General features: G+C 42.6%; 1 protein-coding gene across 10 annotated transcripts in view; it reads right to left on the bottom strand.

The window, feature by feature from the left end:
- The window catches only part of RNF111 (ring finger protein 111), a 142,857-nt gene that overhangs the window by 42,050 nt on the left and 79,200 nt on the right, over positions 1-21,607 (bottom strand). Inside the window, exon 2 of one of the 10 annotated variants that reach the window (XM_062206023.1) lies at positions 1,604-1,683. The exons of the other annotated variants lie outside the window; for them this stretch is intronic. Within the exon in view, the coding sequence (XP_062062007.1) occupies positions 1,604-1,644 (41 nt within the window). The 5' untranslated portion in view covers positions 1,645-1,683. The remainder of the gene's footprint in view (positions 1-1,603; positions 1,684-21,607) is intronic. 10 annotated transcript variants of the gene reach the window in all.

The raw sequence follows: 21,607 nt of genomic DNA, 5'->3' as shown, positions 1-21,607 counted from the left end.
CTTTTTCTTACAGTTGTTTCCTTAATACTACTATATTCTCCAATGAGAATGTGAATTTCGGGCTAGTGCTGTGGTGATGCGGGTAAAGCCATTGCCTGCAGCACCGAAATCCAATATGGGCACTCATTTGAGTCTGGCCTGCTCCACTTCCGATCCAACTTCCTGTTAATGTGCCCGGGAAAACAGGGAAAGATGGCCCGCCCAAGTCCTAGGGACCCTGCATCCACATGGAAGACTCAGAAAAAGTTCCTGGCTCCTAGCTTCCGACAGGCCCAGCCCTGGCCATTGCAGCCATTTATGGAGTGACCCAGCAGATGGAAGACTTCTCTCTCTCTTTCTGTCTCTGCCTCTCCCTCTCTGTAACTGACTTTCAAATAAATAATAAATGTATTAAAAAAAAAAAAAAAAAGAAACTGACTTATCCTGATAGACAGTAGGCACAAGTATTGCATCTAGAGCTGTGAGTTACTGAAAACCATTCAGTTAAATAAGCAGTACAGCAAAATATAAAATCAAACATCCTACAGTTAATTTAACTACATCTAAATCATTCAACTTCCGACATTATGAGTTCTTGAACAAAGTGAATTTCAATACTGATATCAACAAAATGTACTTATAAGAATGCTGATAGGGGCCAGTGCCGTGGCTCACTAGGCTAATCCTTCACCTGCGGCGCCGGCACCCTGGGTTCTAGTCCCGGTCAGGGCGCCGGATTCTGTCCTGGTTGCCCCTCTTCCAGTCCAGCTCTCTGCTGTGGCCCAGGAAGGCAGTGTAGGATGGCCCAAGTGCTTGGGCCCTGCACCCACATGGGAGACCAGGAAGAAGCACCTGGCTCCTGGCTTCGGATAGGCGCAGCCATTTGGGGGGTGAACCAACAGAAGGAAGATGTTTCTCTCTGTCTCTCCCTCTCACTGTCTGTAACTCTACCTGTCAAATAAATAAAACAAAAAAGCTTTAAAAAAAAAAAAAAAAAAGAATGCTGATAAATGCCATGACCCAAAATGAAACATAAGTTAAGGTCATAAATGAAGAGCTTTTTATAAGGATTTATTTATTTATTTATTTATTTATTTATTTATTTATTTGAATGTCAGAGTTACAATGAGAGGGAGACAGAGAGAGAGAAGAGAGATCTTCCACTTGCTAGTTCAATTCCAAAATGGCTGCAATGATCAGGGGTGGGCCAGGCTGAAGCCAGGAGCCAGTTTTATCTGGGTCTCCCATGTGGGTGCAAGGGCCCAAGCACCAGGTCATCCTCGGCTGCTTTCCCAGGCGTGTTAGCAAGGAGCTGGATTTGAAGTGGGGCAATTGAGACTCTGACCTTGCACACATATGGGATGCCAGCGCTGCTGATGGTAGCTTTAACCTGTTCTGCCACAGAGTTAGTCCCAATGAAGAGCTTTACTAGCGTAAACCATGAATATCTAAAAATACAGTTAACATATGTTTAACTTTTTTTATTAAGTATAACGCACATGCATACATTCTAAATTTATAGGTTGAGGAATTCTCACAACATGAACACATTTATGTAACTAGCACTCAGATCAAGAAACATTAACCAGCACTCTGAAATCCTCTTCCCACCACTATGACTCACCAAGAGTTGTATTCCCGATCCCAACTTCCACCTAACACCATAGAATTGTTTGGCCCTTAACATACATTTTAAACCACTTCCTAAAAAGAGGAAAAGAGATTTTAATAGCATGTTTTTCCCCCTCTTCACAAATGATAATTATAGAAATAAATAAACTCACAGGTCTCTTACTTTAAGTTTATATCTTTTTTATCAGAACAAATGAAAGCAACTAAAAAGTAGAATAGCCTAATCCTACTGAAAGCTACCAAAATCCCTGTTTTCTATTGTTCTTATTTAGAAAGACAGGCAGGCTGTATCCTGAATCAGCCATCAAGCCTTGTCTGGAGTTCAGGCAACACCAGTGGTAAAGCAGGAACACAAAGATGAAAGAAAATAAGGACATGGCAGTGAGCCAATTTTAGTAGGCATCTAGTCAAACAACAATCATCACAAAAGCAAGAAATCACAAGTCATGATGGTAAGGTACAGGTACATGTCACATAACAGTTAAGAAGGGCCTGGGGCCAATGTTGTAGCACTGCGGGTTAAACCGCCACCTGCAATGCTGGCATCCCATACAGGCACTAGTTCATGTCCCAGCTGCTCCACTTCTAATCCAGCTCTCTGCTAATGCATCTGTGAAAGCACTAGAAGATGGCCCCGGGTACTTGAGTCCCCACCACCAACACAGGAAAACCAGATGAAGCTCCTGGCTTCGTCTCAGCACAGCCCCAGCCATTGCGGCCATTTGGGGAGTGAACCAGCAGACGGAAGAGCTGTCTCTCCCTCTCTCTCTGTCTCTCAAATAAATAATCTTGAAGGGGTGAAAAAAAAAAAAAAGAGTTTGCCCATAGGATAGCAAAAACAAACAGTATAGCAAAAACAAACAAACACACACCAAAAAACAGAAGGGGCTAGAACTGTGGCATAGCACGGTAAGCTGCTGCCTGTGGCACCTGAATTCCATATGCGCACTGGTTCATTTCCTGGCTGCTCCACTTCTGAACTAGCTCCCTGTTAATGCACCTGGAAAAGCAGCAAAGGATGGCCCGGGTGCTTGGCCCCTGCACCCACAAGGGAGATCAGAAAGAGGTTCCTGGCTTCTGGCTACGGTCTGGCACAGCTTTGGCCATTGTAGCCACTTGGGGAGTGAATTGGTGGATGGGAGAGATCGATCTCTTTGTGTCTCTCCCTCTCTGTAACTCTTTCAAATAAATAAATAAATCTTAAAATACAGACAACAAATGTTGAAGATGTAAATAAACTGGAACACTCATATATTACTACTAAGAAATAAAACGGTGGGAGCCAGTGCTATGGTGTAACAGGTAAAGCTGCCACCTCAATGCTGGCATCCCATACGGGCGCTGGTTTGAGTCTCGGCTGCTCCACTTCCGATCCAGCTCTCTGCTATGGCCTGGGAAAGCAGTATAAGATGGCACAAGTCTTCGGGCCCCTGCACCAACGTGGGAGACCTGGAAGAAGCTCCTGGCTCCTGGTTTCAGATCGGCACAGGTCTAGCCGTGGTGGCCAATTGGGAATGAACCAGCGGATGGAAGACCTCTCTCTCTCTCCTCTCTGTATAACTCTTTCAAATAAACAAATACATTTTAAAAATAAAATAAAATGGTGTACTTTGGAAGCACTCTGGCAGTTTCTCAAAAGATTAAATACAGAATTTCCATATGACCCAGCAATTAGACTCTGAGCAATTCCACCCTTGGGAAATGAAAAAATACACCCATACAAAAATCTGTATACAGAGTATTTTAAAAAGTTCTTAGAAAAAATATAATTGTTTTGATGTAAAAAATTTTGAAATCTTGTAATTTTTTCATAATATGTATATTCCATGATTCTTCATATGCATGTGAAACTGCATATTATGTGTATAATTAAAAAAACAAACGTGTGGATTTCAAAATTTTTTTGTGCCAAAAAATCTTTTAACCCCACTATAAATTTTAAAATTTTATTTATTTTCACCTTATTTGAGTGACAAAAATATACAAAGATCTTCCATCAGCTGGTTCACTCCCCAAAAGCCCATATCAGCTACAGCCTGGTGCACAATCCAGGTCTTCCATGTGGGAAGTACTTGAGATATCACCTACTGCCTCCCAGGATGCATATTTGCAGAAAACTGTTTCTGAAGCAGAGCTGGGAGTAAAGCCAGGGACACTGATATGGGATACCAGCATCCCCAGTAGCATTTTAACCGTTGAGCCAAACTCTTGCCCATCCATATATTTTTCGAAGTACCTTCATACATAGCAAATGGAAACATGAAAGTGAATAAACTACTGAAGAAATCCAGGGGGCCAGCATTGTAGTGAAGTGGGTAAAGCTGCCAGATATAACACCAGCATCCTATGGGCACCAGTTTAAGTTCTGGCTGCTCCTCTTCCGATCCAGCTCCCTGCTAATGGCCTGAGAAAAGCAGTGAAGATGGCCCATGTGCTTGGGCCCCTGCTACTCATTTGGGAGACCTGGATGAAGCTTCTGGTTCCTAGTTTCAGCCTGGCTCAGCCCTGGCAATTAAGTCCACTTGTGGAAGGCAACCAGTGGAAGGAAAATCTGTCTCTCTCTCTCTTTCAAATAAATCTTTATAAAAAAAGAAAAGAAAAAGGAAAAGACTCAAGCTACAACATGGATGAGCATTATGCTTATCAGTCACAAAGACTATATATATAATGATTATTTTTACATGAAAATATAAAACAGAACAGGCACATCTGTAAAGATAACAAGTAGATTAATGGTTGCCCAGGGCTGGGGATGATAGGAAGATTAGAGTATGATGGCAAAAAGTATAGGGTTTACTTTCAGTAACCTGAAAATGTTCTAAAATTGATTGTAATGATGGCTGCACAACTCTGAATAGATTAAAAACCACTAAAATTCTATCTCTATAAGCTGTTGCTAAAACATCAAGAAAGAGAGTCTTAAAGACTTCTGACCATAGATAACTATAAGCCCCATCAACAACAGAAGAGCCAGGATGTCCTCTGGAAAGATTTGGGGTTCTTCCAAAAGCCCATAGCTCTGAGGAGCTATATTGAGTTGGATCTCTGAGGAGATAATCTTTTATTTGCTAAAGGAAAAAAAAATGTTTTAGACTCTTCAACCTTAATTACTGAGTCCTGCTTTGGGTCTTGGTAATAGAGCAATGCAAACATGCCAAAAGGACAGATAAATGAATTCACAAAGAAGTGATTCACAGCAAACTTCACTAAACACAGTTTCTCTGCCATCACTTTATGCCCCAAAGCCAAAATAACGAACTCTATGGTTAAATCTGTTGTGATTTTTGGGATAAGGGATGTTAAGAAGGAACAGGGGTGTGGTGTATGGTGGGGTGTGTGTGTGTACACTGGTAAATGTTCTCTTTACCATGTCATGCAGTCATTAAATGTGAAATTAACAATCCATATTAACTAAGAGGTTCTCATCAAAGGAGTAGAAATTCATACTGTATTTTGAACCGAGAAAAATAAGTAAATTCATAAAAAAGAAAAAAAAAAAACCAGTGCTAAATTTTTTAACTAAGAGAAACATCAAAAATAACACAAGATCAAAAGAATATTCTGAACTATTTGCCGTTTGACAAATCAACTTAGTCTTTTATTTCTGTCAAAGCAGGGACAAGCTTTTGACCTAGTGGTTAAGATTCTACTTGGGATGCTTACATCCCCTATGCAAGAGTCTGCATTCAAGTCCCAGCTCTGCTCTCAATTCTACCTTCCTGTAACGTGTACCCTGAGAGGCAGCAATTGATGGCTCAAGTACCTGTATCTCTGCCATCCATTTGGGAGACCTGGACTGGGTTTTCTGGCTCCCAGCTTCAGCTTGGCTCACCCTCAGCCATTACAGGCAACTGGGGAAGTGATCCAGCAGATATAAACACATGCATGCATTCATGAGCTCTCTAACACATACACTTTTAAAGCTAAAAGAATTAACTCCACACAGGAGGGGGAAAAAAGGAAATCCAAACACTTAACATACCACCAAAGGACAAATATTATACAATCCTATTTATATGAAGCACCCAGAACAGTCAAATTCAAGTATAATGGTGGTTGTGAGGAGCTGGGATGAGAGAACAGAAGTTAATGTTTAATGGGTATACAGTTTCAGTTGAGGAAAATGAAAAAGTTCTAGAGATAAATGGCAATGATGGTTGAACAATGTGAAAGTACTTACTGCCAAAGTGTACAGCTAAAAATGGTTAAAATGGTAAATTTTATATTATGTATATTTTACTATCAAAAGTTTAAAAAATCCTTGCAGCATTTAAATCTATCGTGGCATCTGTTTTCCAAATGATAGAGCCTAACACACAATCCCTTTAAAGAACTCTCTTCTCCATCATTCAGTATTACACTCTGTTTTTTGTAAAGTACCTGCCACTAGCTGAAATTAACTTATTAGCCTGTTACTTTAACAAGTCCATTCACTGGAATGACTACAAAGCTAGAACCACATCAACCCTGGTTACTATGCTCTCTGCCAACTAAAATAGTTGTCTGGCACATAGCAGACACTCAATGAATAAATTTTTTTTAGATTTATTTATTTATTTGAAAGTCAGTGTTACACAGAGAGAAGGAGAGCGAGAGCAAGGTCTTCCATCCACTGGTTCACTCCCTAATTGGCTGCAACGGTCGGAGCTGCACCAATTCAAAGCCAGGAGCCAGGAGCCTCCTCTGGGTCTCCCACATGGGTGCAGGGGCCCAAGGACTTGGGCCATCTTCTACTGTTTTCCCAGGCCACAGCAGAGAGCTGGACAGGAAGTGGAACAGCTAGGTCTCAAACCGGTGCCCATATGGGATGCCGGCGCTTCAGGCCAGGGTGTTAACCCGCTGTGTCACAGCGCCGGCCCCCTAAATGAATTTTTTTTAAATTGCATTAATCAGTAAAACAACAGGTTAAGAGGAAAGTAGTAAAAAATACTGCTGTCTCTCTGGTATGGTTAGCTAAGCATAAGCTGATATCATAGGAAATTAAAATATATACAGAATAAGAATATTAAGTCAATAATGTCTAACATTTCTTGAACATTTATTGTCACTCAAATTATAGTTTCAGGAGCCCTGAAGCCACAGACATAGTTATTTTACAGTTAGGGATCCATTGGGCCCTTAAAATAGAGAAGCTGAGCATGAAAGAGAATAGTAAGGAAACATGAACATTTCTCCTCTACAAAACAGATAAACTGGGGCTAGTGTTGTGGTACTGCAGATTGAGCTGCAGCTTGTGACATTGGAATCCCTAATGGGTGTGCGTTTGAGTCCCAGCTACTCCACTTCTGTTCAGGCTCCTTGCTAATGTGCCTGTGAAAGCAGCAGGAGATGGCCCCCCGATGTGGGAGACCCAGATGAAGCTCCTGGCTTCAGCTTGGCCTGGCCCCAGCTGATGTGGCCACCAGCAGATGGAAATTCTCTATTTCTCAGTCTCTCTAATTCTGCCTTTTAAAATAAATATTTTAAATAAAGTTGGTAAACTGATGTACATACCGCTGCTTGATTCATACTAAGTATTAGGTAAGAAAATGGCTGCATCAGAAAGCGTATAGAGACCACTTTCTGGGGCTGGTGCTGTGGCATAGCAGGTAAAGCCACGACCTGCAGTGTCAGCATCCCATATGGGTGCTAGTTCAAGTCCCCACTGCTCCCAGCTAATGTGCCTGGGAAAGTGGTGAAAGGCCCAAGTGCTTTGGCCCCTGCACTACATGGGAGAACTGGAAGAAGCTCCTGGCTTCGGACTGGCACAGCTCAGGCTGTTGCAGTCATTTGGGGAGTAAACCAGAGGATGGAAGACACCCCCCCCCTTCTGTTTCTGCCTCTGCCTCTAACTCTGCCTTTCAAATAAATAAATAAATAAATACATCTAAAAAGAAAAAAAGGAACACTTTTCATGTCCCTAAGGGTCTCAAGGCTCAAGGTTAAAAAAAATCTTCAAACCAGAGAACCAGTTGGATTCAGCTCACTCACAGACATGTTTTATTTAGCATGCACAATTCAGAGGAAAAAAAAATTGATGGTTAGTGTTAAAACACTATGGGCATTCTCATTAGAGGCAGAAAAGGTTGCTATTTAACATGCACTGCAAAGGTTAGTTAAATCATTCAAACAAGAGAATGAATCAAAGAAAAGGTAGTATTATTTCAACATACGCAGGTAAGACTGACAGGAAAACCATTGAAAACAGGCCAGTTATGTGAATGTTTATCACAATACTACTCCAAAAATCAGTGACTTTGCTTTCCAAGGATGGAGAGCCCTTTTTCTGTCAAAGGCCATTTGGATATGTATAACATTATCCGCAGGCCATACAAAATTATCAACCTAAAAATTAGCCTGCTATAGATTTGTTAAATTTTGCATTCTGCCTACCATTGCCTCAGCAGGGCCAGACCAAATGACTTTACAGATGTTAAACAGCCTACAAACAGGACATTCCTCACTGCTGCTTTACACAGTAGCCCCTGAACCCATATGGGAGACTCAGAAGTACCTGGTTTCTGGCTGCAGCCTAGCCTAGCCCTGGCCTTTGTGACCATTTGAGGAGTGAACCAGAAAATAGAAGGAAGACTCTTCTCTCTCGCTCTGCCTCTGCTTCTGCTTCTCCCTCTCTGTAACTCTTTCAAAAAAAATAAATCATTTAAAATAAAATAAAATAAAAATATCCAAAGTTTACTACCATTCCCTCTAGCACTAAAAGTTAGATCTGAGTTTCAGTCCTCACTCTGCCCCTGACTGGCTATATAAACTTGAATAAACTAGTTAAAACTCTGTGAAACAGTTTCCAGTCTACAAAATAAGAATAACAATAGTACCTACCTCATAAAATTGCCATAGGGCTAAATGCAAGTACCTGTTAGAAAATATGGCATAATGACTGTTATTAATTACTTTCCTAAAGAAACAGGTACATGCATAATGCATTTAACATTTAAGATCCTGAATTTTTAATATAAAAATTAAATTTAGGGGCTGGCATTGTGGCTTAGCACATAAAGCTACCAAGTTCAATGGCATCCCCTATGGTCACCAGTTCATGTCCAGGCTGCTCCATTTCCAATCCAGTTCCCTGCTAATGGCCTGGGGAAAGCAACAGATGATAGCCCAAGTGTTTGGGCCCCTGCTGCCCATGTAGTAGACCCATAGGAAGCTCCTAGTTCCAGGCTTCAGCCTGTTCTAGGCACAACCACTGTGACAATCTGGGTAGTGAACTTAGTGGATGAAAGAACTCTGTGTAAATCTGACTTTAACATAAATAAATCTTTAGAAAATTAAAATTTTTTTAAAATCAAATTTAAAATTTTAATTAAAAATAAAATTTAACAGCTGGATGCTTTCGCCCTGTAAATTCTTTTTTTTTTTTTTTTTTTTTTTTTTTTTGACAGGCAGAGTGGACAGTGAGAGAGAGAGACAGAGAGAAAGGTCTTCCTTTGCCATTGGTTCACCCTCCAATGGCCGCCGCGGCCGGCGCACGGCAGCCAGCGCACCGTGCTGATCCGAAGGCAGGAACCAGGTGCTTCTCCTGGTCTCCCATGCGGGTGCAGAGCCCAAGGACTTGGGCCATCCTCAACTGCACTCCCGGGCCATAGCAGAGAGCTGGCCTGGAAGAGGGGCAACCGGGACAGAATCTGGCGTCCCGACCGGGACTAGAACCCAGTGTGCCTGCGCCGCAAGGTGGAGGATTAGCCTATTGAGCCACGGCACCGGTCTCGCCCTGTAAATTCTAACACCAGAGACCATGCTTTTGAAAACAGATATATTAAATCTCTCCCAAATGAAAGATTTCTATTTCTCAATAAATTAAATAATTTTCTCATTTGTTTTGTTGAAGTATTCTAAAATCCTTGAGTATTAGCTATCAAAGACAAAAACATCTATGTAACCTCCTATCATTAAACTGGATGGTGTTCAGTATACTATGGAAAAGTCTACTGTTCTGGGTTATACAAAGAAGAGTGCACCTATCCCAGCAACACTGAAGAACATTTGGGAGTCAGTTGCATCTGGTTAAGACAGCAGCACTTGGCCGGCGCCGTGGCTTAACAGGCTAATCCTCCACCTTGCGGCACCGGCACACCGGGTTCTAGTCCCGGTTGGGGCGCCGGATTCTATCCCGGTTGCCCCTCTTCCAGGCCTGCTCTCTGCTATGGCCCAGGAAGGCAGTGGAGGATGGCCCAAGTCCTTGGGCCCTGCACCCCCATGGGAGACCAGGAGAAGCACCTGCCTCCTGGCTTCGGATCAGCACGATGCGCTGGCTGCAGCGGCCATTGGAGGGTGAACCAATGGCAAAAAGGAAGACCTTTCTCTCTGTCTCTCTCTCTCACTATCCACTCTGCCTGTCAAAAAAAAAAAAAAAAAAGACAGCAGCACTACAAATCAAAGGGCGTACTGCACAAATGTCTAACATTTCTTTCCGGTACAGAACGCTGGACTCTGGAATTTATATTGAAATATGGTATAAAGATATTGCTAATTACCTACTATGTATTTAAAAAACATGAATGAAACTTAAAAAGCTACTTGAATATATTTCAGCAAAGTAGCTGTACTGTTCTATAAATAATTACTTTATTCAGGAATAAATCCAGTAATAAAGTATTAAAAAATGTTATGGAAGAAAGTTCTCATCCTCCAAAGCAACATAAACTCCAAATATATATTTATTCCAAGGTATTATGCCTAACAAGAAATGTTTAAGACCTATGAGTGAAACACTACAACACTGTACAGTAAGATCTAAAAGACAATCTTAGTCAACAGAGAGAGATTTTATTTCTTGATGAGCAACAACTCCAAAATGGCTATCACAAAGGAGAAGAAAGGCATATTGCTTTAAAACTTAACATAAATATCACCACCATGGACATGTTAAGCCTTTAAAACCACTGTATTTTTCCAAGTGGCCTGAATACATACTCCTAAAGATCAATTCAAATGCATAGTTCACATTTACTTTTTCATTGTATTCAAGATATTTTAAAATAATTAAAACTCAATTTACAAAAATAACTGTTCAGTTATAGTCACAACTTAGGAAGGTAGAAGTGAAAGGAAAAATTTGAACTCAAAACATTATTTCCCCTTTTTTTAAAATTATTTTTTAAAATAAACTACTAAGCCCAGCCCCCACCACTGCAGGCATGTGGGGAGTAAACGAAGGGATGGAACTCTCTAACTTTTTTTTTTTAAATGAGGTAGTGTCTGTAAAGACTGATATGCAAAGTACTGATATTTTCTTTAAGCAGGCTATAGATTATAAGTCTGTTCTTGCAAGATTTTTGTAAAATAATGTGTTAATACATGCATGAGACAGATACAGAAAAATATGCACTTAATAGTGTGGGACTGAAATTGTAGGATAGAGACATACAGCAATGGATTATGGGTTTTACTCTTTATGTTAAAAATTTCCTATGGTATGTATGTTTCATTTAATTAAGATTTGCTTGTTTATAAGACAGAGTGACAGAGAGCAAGAGGGGGAAGTATGGAGGAGAAGAAAATGAGATAAAGTTATCTTCCACTTACTGGTTCACTCCACAAATAGCCAGGTCTGGATCAGGCAGAGGCAGCCAGATGGCACACAGATGGCAGGGACCCAAATACTTGGGCCATCCTCCACTACCTTCCCAAGCAAATTAGCAGAGAACTGAATCAGAAGCAGAGCAGCCAGACTTTGAACCAGCAATCCAGCAATCTAAAAAGCCTTGAACTAGGAATTTGAAAAGCCAGCCCTACAAGCAGTAGTTTAACCCACTGTGCCACAACAGCCCTTATGATTTTAATTTTATTAAAATGACCATTTCCCAATTTGCAAATCAAAGTATAAGAATTTTTAAAAATTGAATAGAAAATAATGAGAATATATTTTATGTTTCCTCTAGATTAGGACACAACTGTTAAATTACCATATACATCAAATGCAGCCATGTGTTACTTAACAGTGGGGTAAACATTCTAGGAGAGAAGGTATCATTAGACAACTTTGTTAAGCAAACATCATAAATTATACTTACAAACTAAAAAAAGGCTTTGATGTCACTAGGCAGTATAATCATATGGGGCTACCTCTATACACATGTTCCATCATCAACTGAAATGTTCTCATGTAGCGTATGACTGTATATGCTAACAGGATTTCTATAGGAATTATGACTTCATCCTTGCTGAACAGAAATGACCAAAATTTTGGAAAGCTGTATGACAGAAGAGGGCGTAGAGATTATCTACAATTGCTGGCAAATCTGAATGGAGTTGTCAAATTTAAAAATTAAGACTTTTCATTACTCATACTAGTCTACAATTCTAGACACATTTCTGAACTTAAGTTTGATGAACTTAACACTTTATGAAGAAATGCTACTGCTTGGCAATCAATAATTTATCATCAAACCATTTCATAAAATCTTTCATCATTAAGAATTGTTGGGTTAACTGCAAAGAGCCAACAGGGGAGCCGGTGCTGTGGCATAGCAAGTATGCCATAGGGCCATCCCATATGGGCACCGGTTCATGTTCCAGCTGCTCCTCTTCTGATCCAGCTCTCTGCTTATGGCCTGGGGAAGCAGTGTAAGATGGCTCAGAAGAAGCTCCCAGCTCCTGGCTTCAGATTGACCCAGCTCTGCCCATCGAGGTCACTTCAGGAGTGAAGCAGCAGATAAAAGACCTTTCTCCGTCTCTTCCTCTAACACTACCTCTCAAATAAATACATCTTAAAGAAAAAAAAGAGCCAAAAGGAGTTCAAAAAATAATATGTAAGACAACCAACCTCCAAAGTCTTTTTCTTGATACTTTCGATAATCAATCTGCCAGCTTTCAAAGACTGAAACACAAAAACTACTCTTAAGAGATTTCTGTTATTTGAACTTCCAGTTTCCAAAACTAAACTATATAGCCTCCATATCTCCTTGGAGATTGGAACTCAGTGAGCTAAGAATTCTCTTTTCTTAAAGTAACAGATGCCAAATTAAAAACATTTTTGTAGCCTTTGAAAAGATTTAGGAGGCAAATGCAGGGGCCGTAATTGTAGAACAGCAAGTTAAGCCATAGCTCACGACACTGGCAACCAATATTAGTGGACCTGTTTGAGAGCCCAGCTCTGCTTCCAATCCAACTCCCTACTAATGTTCCTGGAAGGCAGCAGAAGATGGCACAAGTACTTGAGCCCCTGAAATCCTTGTGGGAGAGCCAAATGGAGTTTCAGGCTCCTGGCTTCAGCCAGGCCCAGCCCTAGCCATTGCAACCATTTAGGGAATAAACCAGTGGTTGGGAAGATCTCTGTCTCTCTCTCTCTGTAACTCTTTCAAATAAACATTAAAAGAGAGAGAGAGAGAGGTGGGGGCCAGCACTGTAGTGTAGCGGGTTAAGCTACCGCCTGCAGTGCTGGCATCCCATATGGGCGCCATTTTGAGACCTGGCTACGCCTCTTCCAATCCAGCTCTCTGCTATGGCCTGCGAAAGCAGTAGAAGATGGCCCAAGTCCTTGGGCCCCTGAACCCATGTGGGAGACCTGGAAAAAGCTCCTGGCTGCTAGCTTCGGATCAGCACAGCTGTGGCTGTTACAGGCAATTGGGGAGTGAACAAGCGCGCGCACCTGCACGCGCTCGCTCTCTCCCTCTCTCTGCTTCTCCTCTCTGTGTAACTCTGACTTTCAAATAAATAAATCCTTATTTTAAAAAAAAAGGTAAATGTAGAATTAAACCATATGACTAAAAAGGACCCAATGTTTACAGAAAATTTTTTAACATTTTGAGCTTATTTTTTGTCAATAATATAAAATGACATGGTCTTTTTCTTATTAACAAACATGTTACATATGCTGAATGATGCTAAAGAAGAGGAGATTTAAAATACAAACATTACAATAATCATAATTTACAGAGAATTCTTTGAGAACAACCTCATTGATGAAATAAGCACATCCCCTGTGAGAAACAGAAAGTGGAATCAAATTAGCGGGATGAAAAAAAAAAAAAAACAAACTTTGACCCATGCTCATTATTATCAAATAAATGTATTGAATAAATGCTAGATCTATGGGAGGAGAGTAAAGTAAGATACAGGGTCTTGTCTGTCAAGAAGTTAGGGCTTGGGGCCAGTGCTGTGGTGTAACAAGTAAAGCCACCGCCTGCTATACCAGCATCCCATATGGGCATCAGTTCAAGTCCCAGCTGCTCCACTTCTGATCCAGCTCTCTGCTATAACCTGGGAAAGCAGAAGAAGATGGCTCAGTCCTTGGGCCCCTGCACCTACGTGGGAGACCCAAAAGAAGCTCCTGGCTCCTGGCTTCAACTGGCGCAGCTCCGGCCGTTGTGACCAGTTGGAAAGTGAACCAGCAAATGGAAGACCTCTCTCTCTCTCTCTCTTTCAGCCTTTCCTCTCTCTGTGTAACTCTTTCAAATAAATAATTAAATCTTAAAAAAAAAAAAAAAAGAAAGAAATTGGGGTTGGTGTTGTGGCATAGTGGGTAAAGCCACCACCTGCAATGCTGGCATTCCATGTGTATGCCACTTCATATCCCAGCTACTCCACTTCAGATCCAGCTCCCTGTTAATGGTCTGTGAAAACAGTGGAAGATGGCCCAAGTGCTTGAGTCCCTGCCACCAACGAACATGGGAGGTTGAGATGAAGTTCTGGCTCCTGGCTTTGGCCTGGCCCAGCACTGGCCATTACGGCAATCTGGGAAGTGAACAAGTGGATGGAAGATCTCTTTTTCTCTGTAACTCTTTCAAAATAAATGAATTTTTTTTTTTTTTTTAACAGGCAGAGTGGATAGTGAGAGAGAGAGACAGAGAGAAAGGTCTTCCTTTTTGCCGTTGGTTCACCCTCCAATGGCCGCTGCGGACGGCACATCGCGCTGATCCGAAGCCAGGAGCCAGGTGCTTCTCCTGGTCTCCCATGCGGGTGCAGGGCCCAAGCACTTGGGCCATCCTCCACTGCCTTCCTGGGCCATAGCAGAGAGCTGGCCTGGAAGAGGGGCAACTGGGATAGAATCCGGCGCCCCAACCGGGACTAGAACCCGGTGTGCCGGCGCCGCAAGGTGGAGGATTAGCCTGTTAAGCCACGGCGCCGGCCTCAAAATAAATGAATCTAAAAAAAAGACTCAACTTCATATTACAGAAGGAATTTAAGAGTATAAATAATTAACCAAAAAACAGAATGCTATAAATAAAAGCACTCTCAGTAGGAATAGAAAGGAGGTCACAATTAGGGGTCTGTGGTAACAAATTCCTAGAGAAGATGACATCCACCTCAAACCATGAAGGACGCACAGGAAATGCCAGCCAGAGAAGGACATTCACAGTTTCACTCCCCAAGTGGCCACCATGGCCAGGGCTGCACCAGGCAGAAGCCAGCAGCCAGGATCTTCATTTGGGTCTCCCATGTGGGTGCAAGGGCTCAAGAAGGAACTTGGGCCACCTTCCACTGCTTTCCCAGATGCATTCGCAAGGAGCTGGATTGGAAGTGGAGCAGCTGGGAATCAAACCAGCACCCTTACAGGATGCCAGCACTGTGGACAGCAGCTTAACATGCTGCACCACAGTGACAGCCCCAAACATTCACTTCTAACAATGTTGATATATAATAAAAAAAATGGCAGCATCTAAATTAATGTTTCAGGCTTGAGGTTTTTTTGTTTTGTTTTGTTTTGTTTTTTAGCAGAGGTGAATAAACTGGGGTCAAATTACCAAGGAGTGAGGGATGACTTGTTTCTGCTTCACACAAGTTAGAAAGATTTACTGGGCCAGCGCCGTGGCTCAACAGGCTAATCCTCTGCCTAGTGGCACCGGCACACCGGGTTCTAGTCCCGGTTGGGGCGCCAGATTCTATCCCGGTTGCCCCTCTTCCAGGCCAGCTCTCTGCTATGGCCCGGGAAGGCAGTGGAGGATGGCCCAAGTCCTTGGGCCCTGCACCTGCATGGGAGACCAGGAGAAGCACCTGGCTCCTGCCTTCGGATCAGCGCGGTACACCGGCTGCTGCGCGCCAGCCGCGGCGGCCATTGGAGGGTGAACCAACAGCAAAGGAAGACCTTTCTCTCTGTCTCTCTCTCTCTCACTATCCACTCTGCCTGTCAAAAAATAAATAAATAAATAAATAAATAAATAAATAAATAAATAAATAAAAATAAATAAGAAAGGATCAGATGTAAGAAGAAAAGTCAGAGACCGGGGAGAAGGCTCTTACAGTAATTGGAATAAACAGCAGTTTCAGCAATTTCACCAGATATAACAGGTCAACTATGACTAGCAATACCACCTCACTTTTTACTGAAAATGTACCAAAAATTTCTAAGTAAAAACAGGTATCACTTGCTCTTCCTTCAACTACTATGACAAGGAAAAATTCTACTGTTTCGAACATCTTTTCATAGAAAGCAATTACTATTTCATGTTGTGTTTTACAAAAGAAATTCTACAATAAGCTTTCTGTGATCCAACCTATTTCTTTTCTCAAATATTTAATACTGTGTCAAAGTAGAAATACATTTAAAGTTCCAATTTGCATTAACTGCAAACAAATTACAGCTAATGCAACTGGAAATAGATTCCCATCCCCCCAATTCTTTACTGTCCTGATTTCCATAATTTAAAAAAAAGGCAAGTATTTTGGAAGTAATAATGCAGGAAATAATAGCAGATATGAATAACTATCACTAATAGTAGTGCTGATAATGATGATGTAGTAACAATGATGATAGAGGACACACTCTTCAAAAGTCTATTGTTCCTTGTAATATAAGTTCTCAAATACACTTCTTTTTCCATGGAAGTTTTCCTGATAACATCTTTTCTTTTTGCATCCAAAGAGAGGTCATTTTTCCTTTTACTCAGAATAAAACAGTCTTTCCTGCTTGTTTGTCTCTTAAACAGGTATATTTTCCCTCAAAAGCTGTATAATTTTTAAACGAATAATGCTTTTTAAAAAGCTGCTTCCTGGGGTCAGCGCTGTGGTGCAGCAGGTTAAAGTCCTGGCCCGCAGTGCCAGAATCCCATAAGAGCGCAAGTTTGAGTCCCAGCTGCTCCACTTCCAATCCAGCTCTCTGCTACGGCCTGGGAAAGCAGTAGAAGATGGCCCAAGTCCTTGGGCCCCCGCACCCACATGGGGGACCCAGAAGAAGCTCCTGGCTCCTGGCTTCAGATCAGCAGAGCTCTGGTCATCACATCTATTTGGGGAGTGAACCAGCAGATGAAGACCGACCTCTCTCTCTCTGGCTCGACCTCTCTAACTCTTTCAAATAAAATAAATCTTAAAAACAATAAATAAAAGCTGCTTCCTGGGGAAGGCATTTGGTACAGCAAGTTAAAAGGCTGCTTGGGATACCCACATCCCATAGCAGAGTGCCTGAATTCAATAACTGGTATAAAAAACATTTTTCACTGAGTAATTTGCCTAATATTCTGAGACATCCATTAACAAATACTACACTTTAATTTTGGTACAGTTTAATAACAATATGTATGCTATAACCACCTTTTTCAGACTCAAATACCAGCTTTAGGGTCTGAATTTATCAAATTCTAAAGACTTTTTTATAAACCACCACAATTTGGTCACTTTTGTAAACACAGAATGGAACACAGCAATTTCTATTAGCATCTTTCTTTACAGAAATAACCTCACACGGATTATTCTCTAGCTAAACCCAAACTGTGAACCAACGAATAAAATGCCAAAGTAAAATGGAAAAAAATGGAAATATATTATATTTTTAAATTTATAAATGAAAGTCTATCATTCCTTGAAGGTAGAACTGTGGTTAAAGATTTACAGTGTGAATCCTAAAGCAATCATAAAAGATTAAAAAAAATAATAAATGAAATACAACTAAAATAAGCCAACAATGCAGATAAAAATGTAATGCTGGGGCTTGTTCTGTGGCGTAGCAAGTTAAGCTGCCTGCAGTACCAGTATCCCATACTGGCACTGGTTTGAATTCTGGCTGCTCCACTTTCAACCCAGCTCCCTGCTAATGCACCTGGGAAAGCAGCCGAAGATGGCCCATGTCCTTAGGCTAGGCCCTGCACCCACAATTGGAAACCAGGAAGAAGCTCCTGGCTCATGGCTTTGGCCTGGCCCAGTCCCAGTCGTTGCAGCCATTTGGGGAAAAAACCAGCAGATGGAAGATCTTTGTCTCTCCTTCTCTCTCTCTGAAACCCTGCCTTCCAAATAAATAAATGAACCTTTTTTTAAAAAAATGTAATACCAAAAAAAGTTAATTAAAAAGCAAATGGAGATGCTGGCATTTGTGGTGTACTGGGTAAAGCTGCTGTCTGCATCCCAAGTGGGCTCTAGTTTGTGCCCCAGGTTGCTCTGTTTCTAATCCAGTTCCCTGTTAATGTGCCTGGGAAAGCAAGAGAATATGGCCCCAAGTATTTGGGTTGCTGCATCCACATGGGAGACCCAGATGACAGCTCCTGGATCCTGGCTTCAGCCTGGCCCAGCCTTGGCTGTTGCAGCCATTTGGGGAATGACTAGAGGATGGAAAATCCCCCCCCCCCCCCCCCTTTGCGCCTATCCCTTCCTCTCTGCAACTCTGCCTTTCAAATAAAGAAATTTTTTAAAAATGAGCTAAGAGAAAGCAAAAAAACAAACAAACAAACAAAACACAACAGATGGGACAAATAGAAAACAAACAGCAAACTGATATTTAAATTCAGCTATAACAAAACTAAGTACTGTTGACATACAAATAGATTTGAGAGAACAAAAATAGATTTCTACATATCATCAACGATTTTCAGAGTGGCAAGATAATGCGAAAGGAATAGTCTTTTCAACAAATAGTGATGGAACGAGAGAGCCATATGGGAAAAAATGAGTTTCAACCTCTACCTCACACCAGACACAAAAATTAACTCAAAATGGATCATAGAACTAAATCTAAAAGTATAAAACCTCTAGAGAAACAGCAGAAAATGCATATGATTATATCATGATTCACCATCAAAGATTTCATAGGACAGAGAAAGCACTAACCATTTAACCGATAAACTGGGCTTTATCAAAATCAAAACTTTCTATTATTTAGATACCACTTTTTTTTAAAAAAGATTTATTTATTTATTTGAAAGTCAGAGTTACACAGAGAGAGGAGAGGCAGAGAGAGAGGTCTTCCATCTGATGGTTCAATCCCCAGATGGCCGCAACGGCCGGAGCTGTGCTGATCCGAAGCCAGGAGTCAGGAGCTTCTTCCTGGTCTTCCACGTGGGTGCAGGGGCCCAAGGACTTGGGCCATCCTCCACTGCTCTCCCGGGCCATAGCAGAGAGCTGGACAGGAAGTGGAGCAACCAGGTCACGAACCAGTGCCCATATGGGATGCCGGCGCTTCAGGTCATGGCATTAACCCACCACGCCACAGTGCCGGCCCCTTAGATACCATTTTAAAAACTGAAAAGCTCGGGGCTGGCGCTGTGGCGCAGCAGGTTAAAGCCCTGGCCTGCAGTGCCAGAATCCCATATGGGCGCCGGTTCTAGTCTCAGCTGCTCCTCTTCCAATCCAGTTCTCTTCTGTGGCCTAGGAAAGCAGTAGAAGATGGCCCAAGTCCTTGGGCCCCTGCACCCACGTAGGAGACCGGAAGAATCTCCCGGCTCCTAGCTTCGGATAAGCGCAGCTCTGGCTACTGCATCCATCTGGGAAGTGAATCAGCAGATTGAAGACCTCTCTCTCTGTCTTCTACCTCTCTCTGTAACTCTATCAAATAAATAAATATTAAAAAAAAAAAACTGAAGGCCGGCGCCGCGGCTCACTAGGCTAATCCTCCGCCTTGCGGCGCCGGCACACCGGGTTCTAGTCCCGGTCGGGGCACCGATCCTGTCCCGGTTGCCCCTCTTCCAGGCCAGCTCTCTGCTGTGGCCAGGGAGTGCAGTGGAGGATGGCCCAAGTGCTTGGGCCCTGCACCCCATGGGAGACCAGGAGAAGCACCTGGCTCCTGCCATCGGAACAGCGCGGTGCGCCGGCCGCAGCGCGCTACCGCGGCAGCCATTGGAGGGTGAACCAACGGCAAAAAGGAAGACCTTTCTCTCTATCTCTCTCTCTCACTATCCACTCTGCCTGTCAAAAAAAAAAAAAAAAAAAACTGAAAAGATGCCGACGCCGTGGCTCAGCAGGCTAATCCTCCGCCTAGCAGCACCGGCACACCAGGTTCTAGTCCTGGTCGGGGCACCGATTCTGTCCCGGTTGCCCCTCTTCCAGGCTAGCTATCTGCTGTGGCCCGGGAGTGCAGTGGAGGATGGCCCAAGTCCTTGGGCCCTGCACCCCATGGGAGACCAGGAGAAGCACCTGGCTCCTGCCTTCGGATCAGCGCGGTGCGCCAGCCACAGCGTGCCGGCCGTGGTGGCCATTGGAGGGTGAACCAACGGCAAAGGAAGACCTTTCTTTCTTTTTTTTTTTTTTATTTATTTTATTTTATTTTATTTATTTTTGACAGGCAGAGTGGACAGTGAGAGAGAGAGACAGAGAGAAAGGTCTTCCTTTTGCCGTTGGTTCACCCTCCAATGGCCGCCGCGGTAGGCGCGCTGTGGCCGGCGCACCGCGCCAATCCGATGGCAGGAGCCAGGTGCTTCTCCTGGTCTCCCATGGGGTGCAGGGCCCAAGCACTTGGACCATCCTCCACTGCACTCCCGGGCCACAGCAGAGAGCTGGCCTGGAAGAGGGGCAGCCGGGACAGAATCCGGTGCCCTGACCGGGACTAGAACCCGGTGTGCCGGCGCCGCAAGGCGGAGGATTAGCCTAGTGAGCCGTGGCGCCGGCGAAGACCTTTCTTTCTGTCTCTCTCTCTCTCACTGTCCACTCTGTCAAAAAAAAAAATTAAATAAAAAAAAAAAACTGAAAAGCTCAAGATAATAAATTACACACATGTACAGTGTATCTAATTTACACATATACAGAAGGGGTCTTCAAAATATTCATGGAAAGTGTGTATTATGAAAAATGTCATGAACTTTAAAACTTTTTAGCACCAAAATAAAAATCATGCTAATTTGTTACAATGTATCTTAACAGGATCCAATGTGAGGCAGTAAGAAACATAAGATAACTGTTTGCAAAGAGGCTCTATTAGAGGGACACAAATTCTAATAACTTGAAGCAAAACCAAGTAACCATGCAGAAACTTGAGTAGAAAAATGGTAAAATTACTGGTAATTCACAAAAGATTTACAGAAACAATGTCCCAAAGAAAACTGCTTACAGTTTACAAATGGATAACTTGTTTTAAGAAAGGACAAGATCAACACTGAAGCCCACAGGGATATACCATTCACATCACTGGTGAGGAAAAAAGTCATCTTGTTTATGTCCTGACTGAAAAGGACTGATGATTAACAGCAAAAACAGCCAACATCTCAACCAGTTCAGTTTACACAAATATGACTGAGAAATGGTGGAGCAACCTTTCTGCTCAATGTGTACCAAAACTATTGCTCCCAGATCAGCTGCTGACAAAAGCAGAGCTTTCAATGACAGTGTTTAAACAAGCAGGATCAAGAACCTGAATGCACTTTTTTTTTTTTTTTACAGGAAGAGTTAGAGCGAGACAGAGAGAAAGGTCTTCCTTTTCCGTTGGTTCACCCCCAAGGTGGCTGCTACAGCCAGCACACTGTGCAGATGCTAAGCCAGGAGCCAGGTGCTTCCTCCTGGTCTCTCATGCGGGTGTAGGGCCCAAGGACCTGGGCCATCCTCCACTGCCTTCCTGGGCCACAGGAGAGAGCTGGACTGGAAGAAGAGCAACCGGGACAGAATCTGGCACCCCAATCGGGACTAAAACCCAGGGTGCCAGCTCCGTAGGCAGAGGATTAGCCTGTGAGCCACGGTGCCGGCCCAAGAACCTGAAAACATTTCTTCAAACATTGTTAACAGGAAAGGAAACATGGCTTTGCCAATATGATTCTAAGGGAGAAAAGGCTATAAAGAGGTGGAAGTGGACCAGCCAAGAGCAAAGGTCTTGGCAATAGTATTTTAGGATGCTCAAAATATTTTGCTCATTGGCCTTCCAGAG

This window comes from Lepus europaeus, chromosome 11 (genome assembly GCF_033115175.1).
Source record: "Lepus europaeus isolate LE1 chromosome 11, mLepTim1.pri, whole genome shotgun sequence".
NCBI lineage: Eukaryota > Metazoa > Chordata > Mammalia > Lagomorpha > Leporidae > Lepus > Lepus europaeus.
The sequence above is the reverse complement of the archived record's forward strand: the minus strand, read 5'-3'. Positions and strand labels throughout refer to the sequence as shown.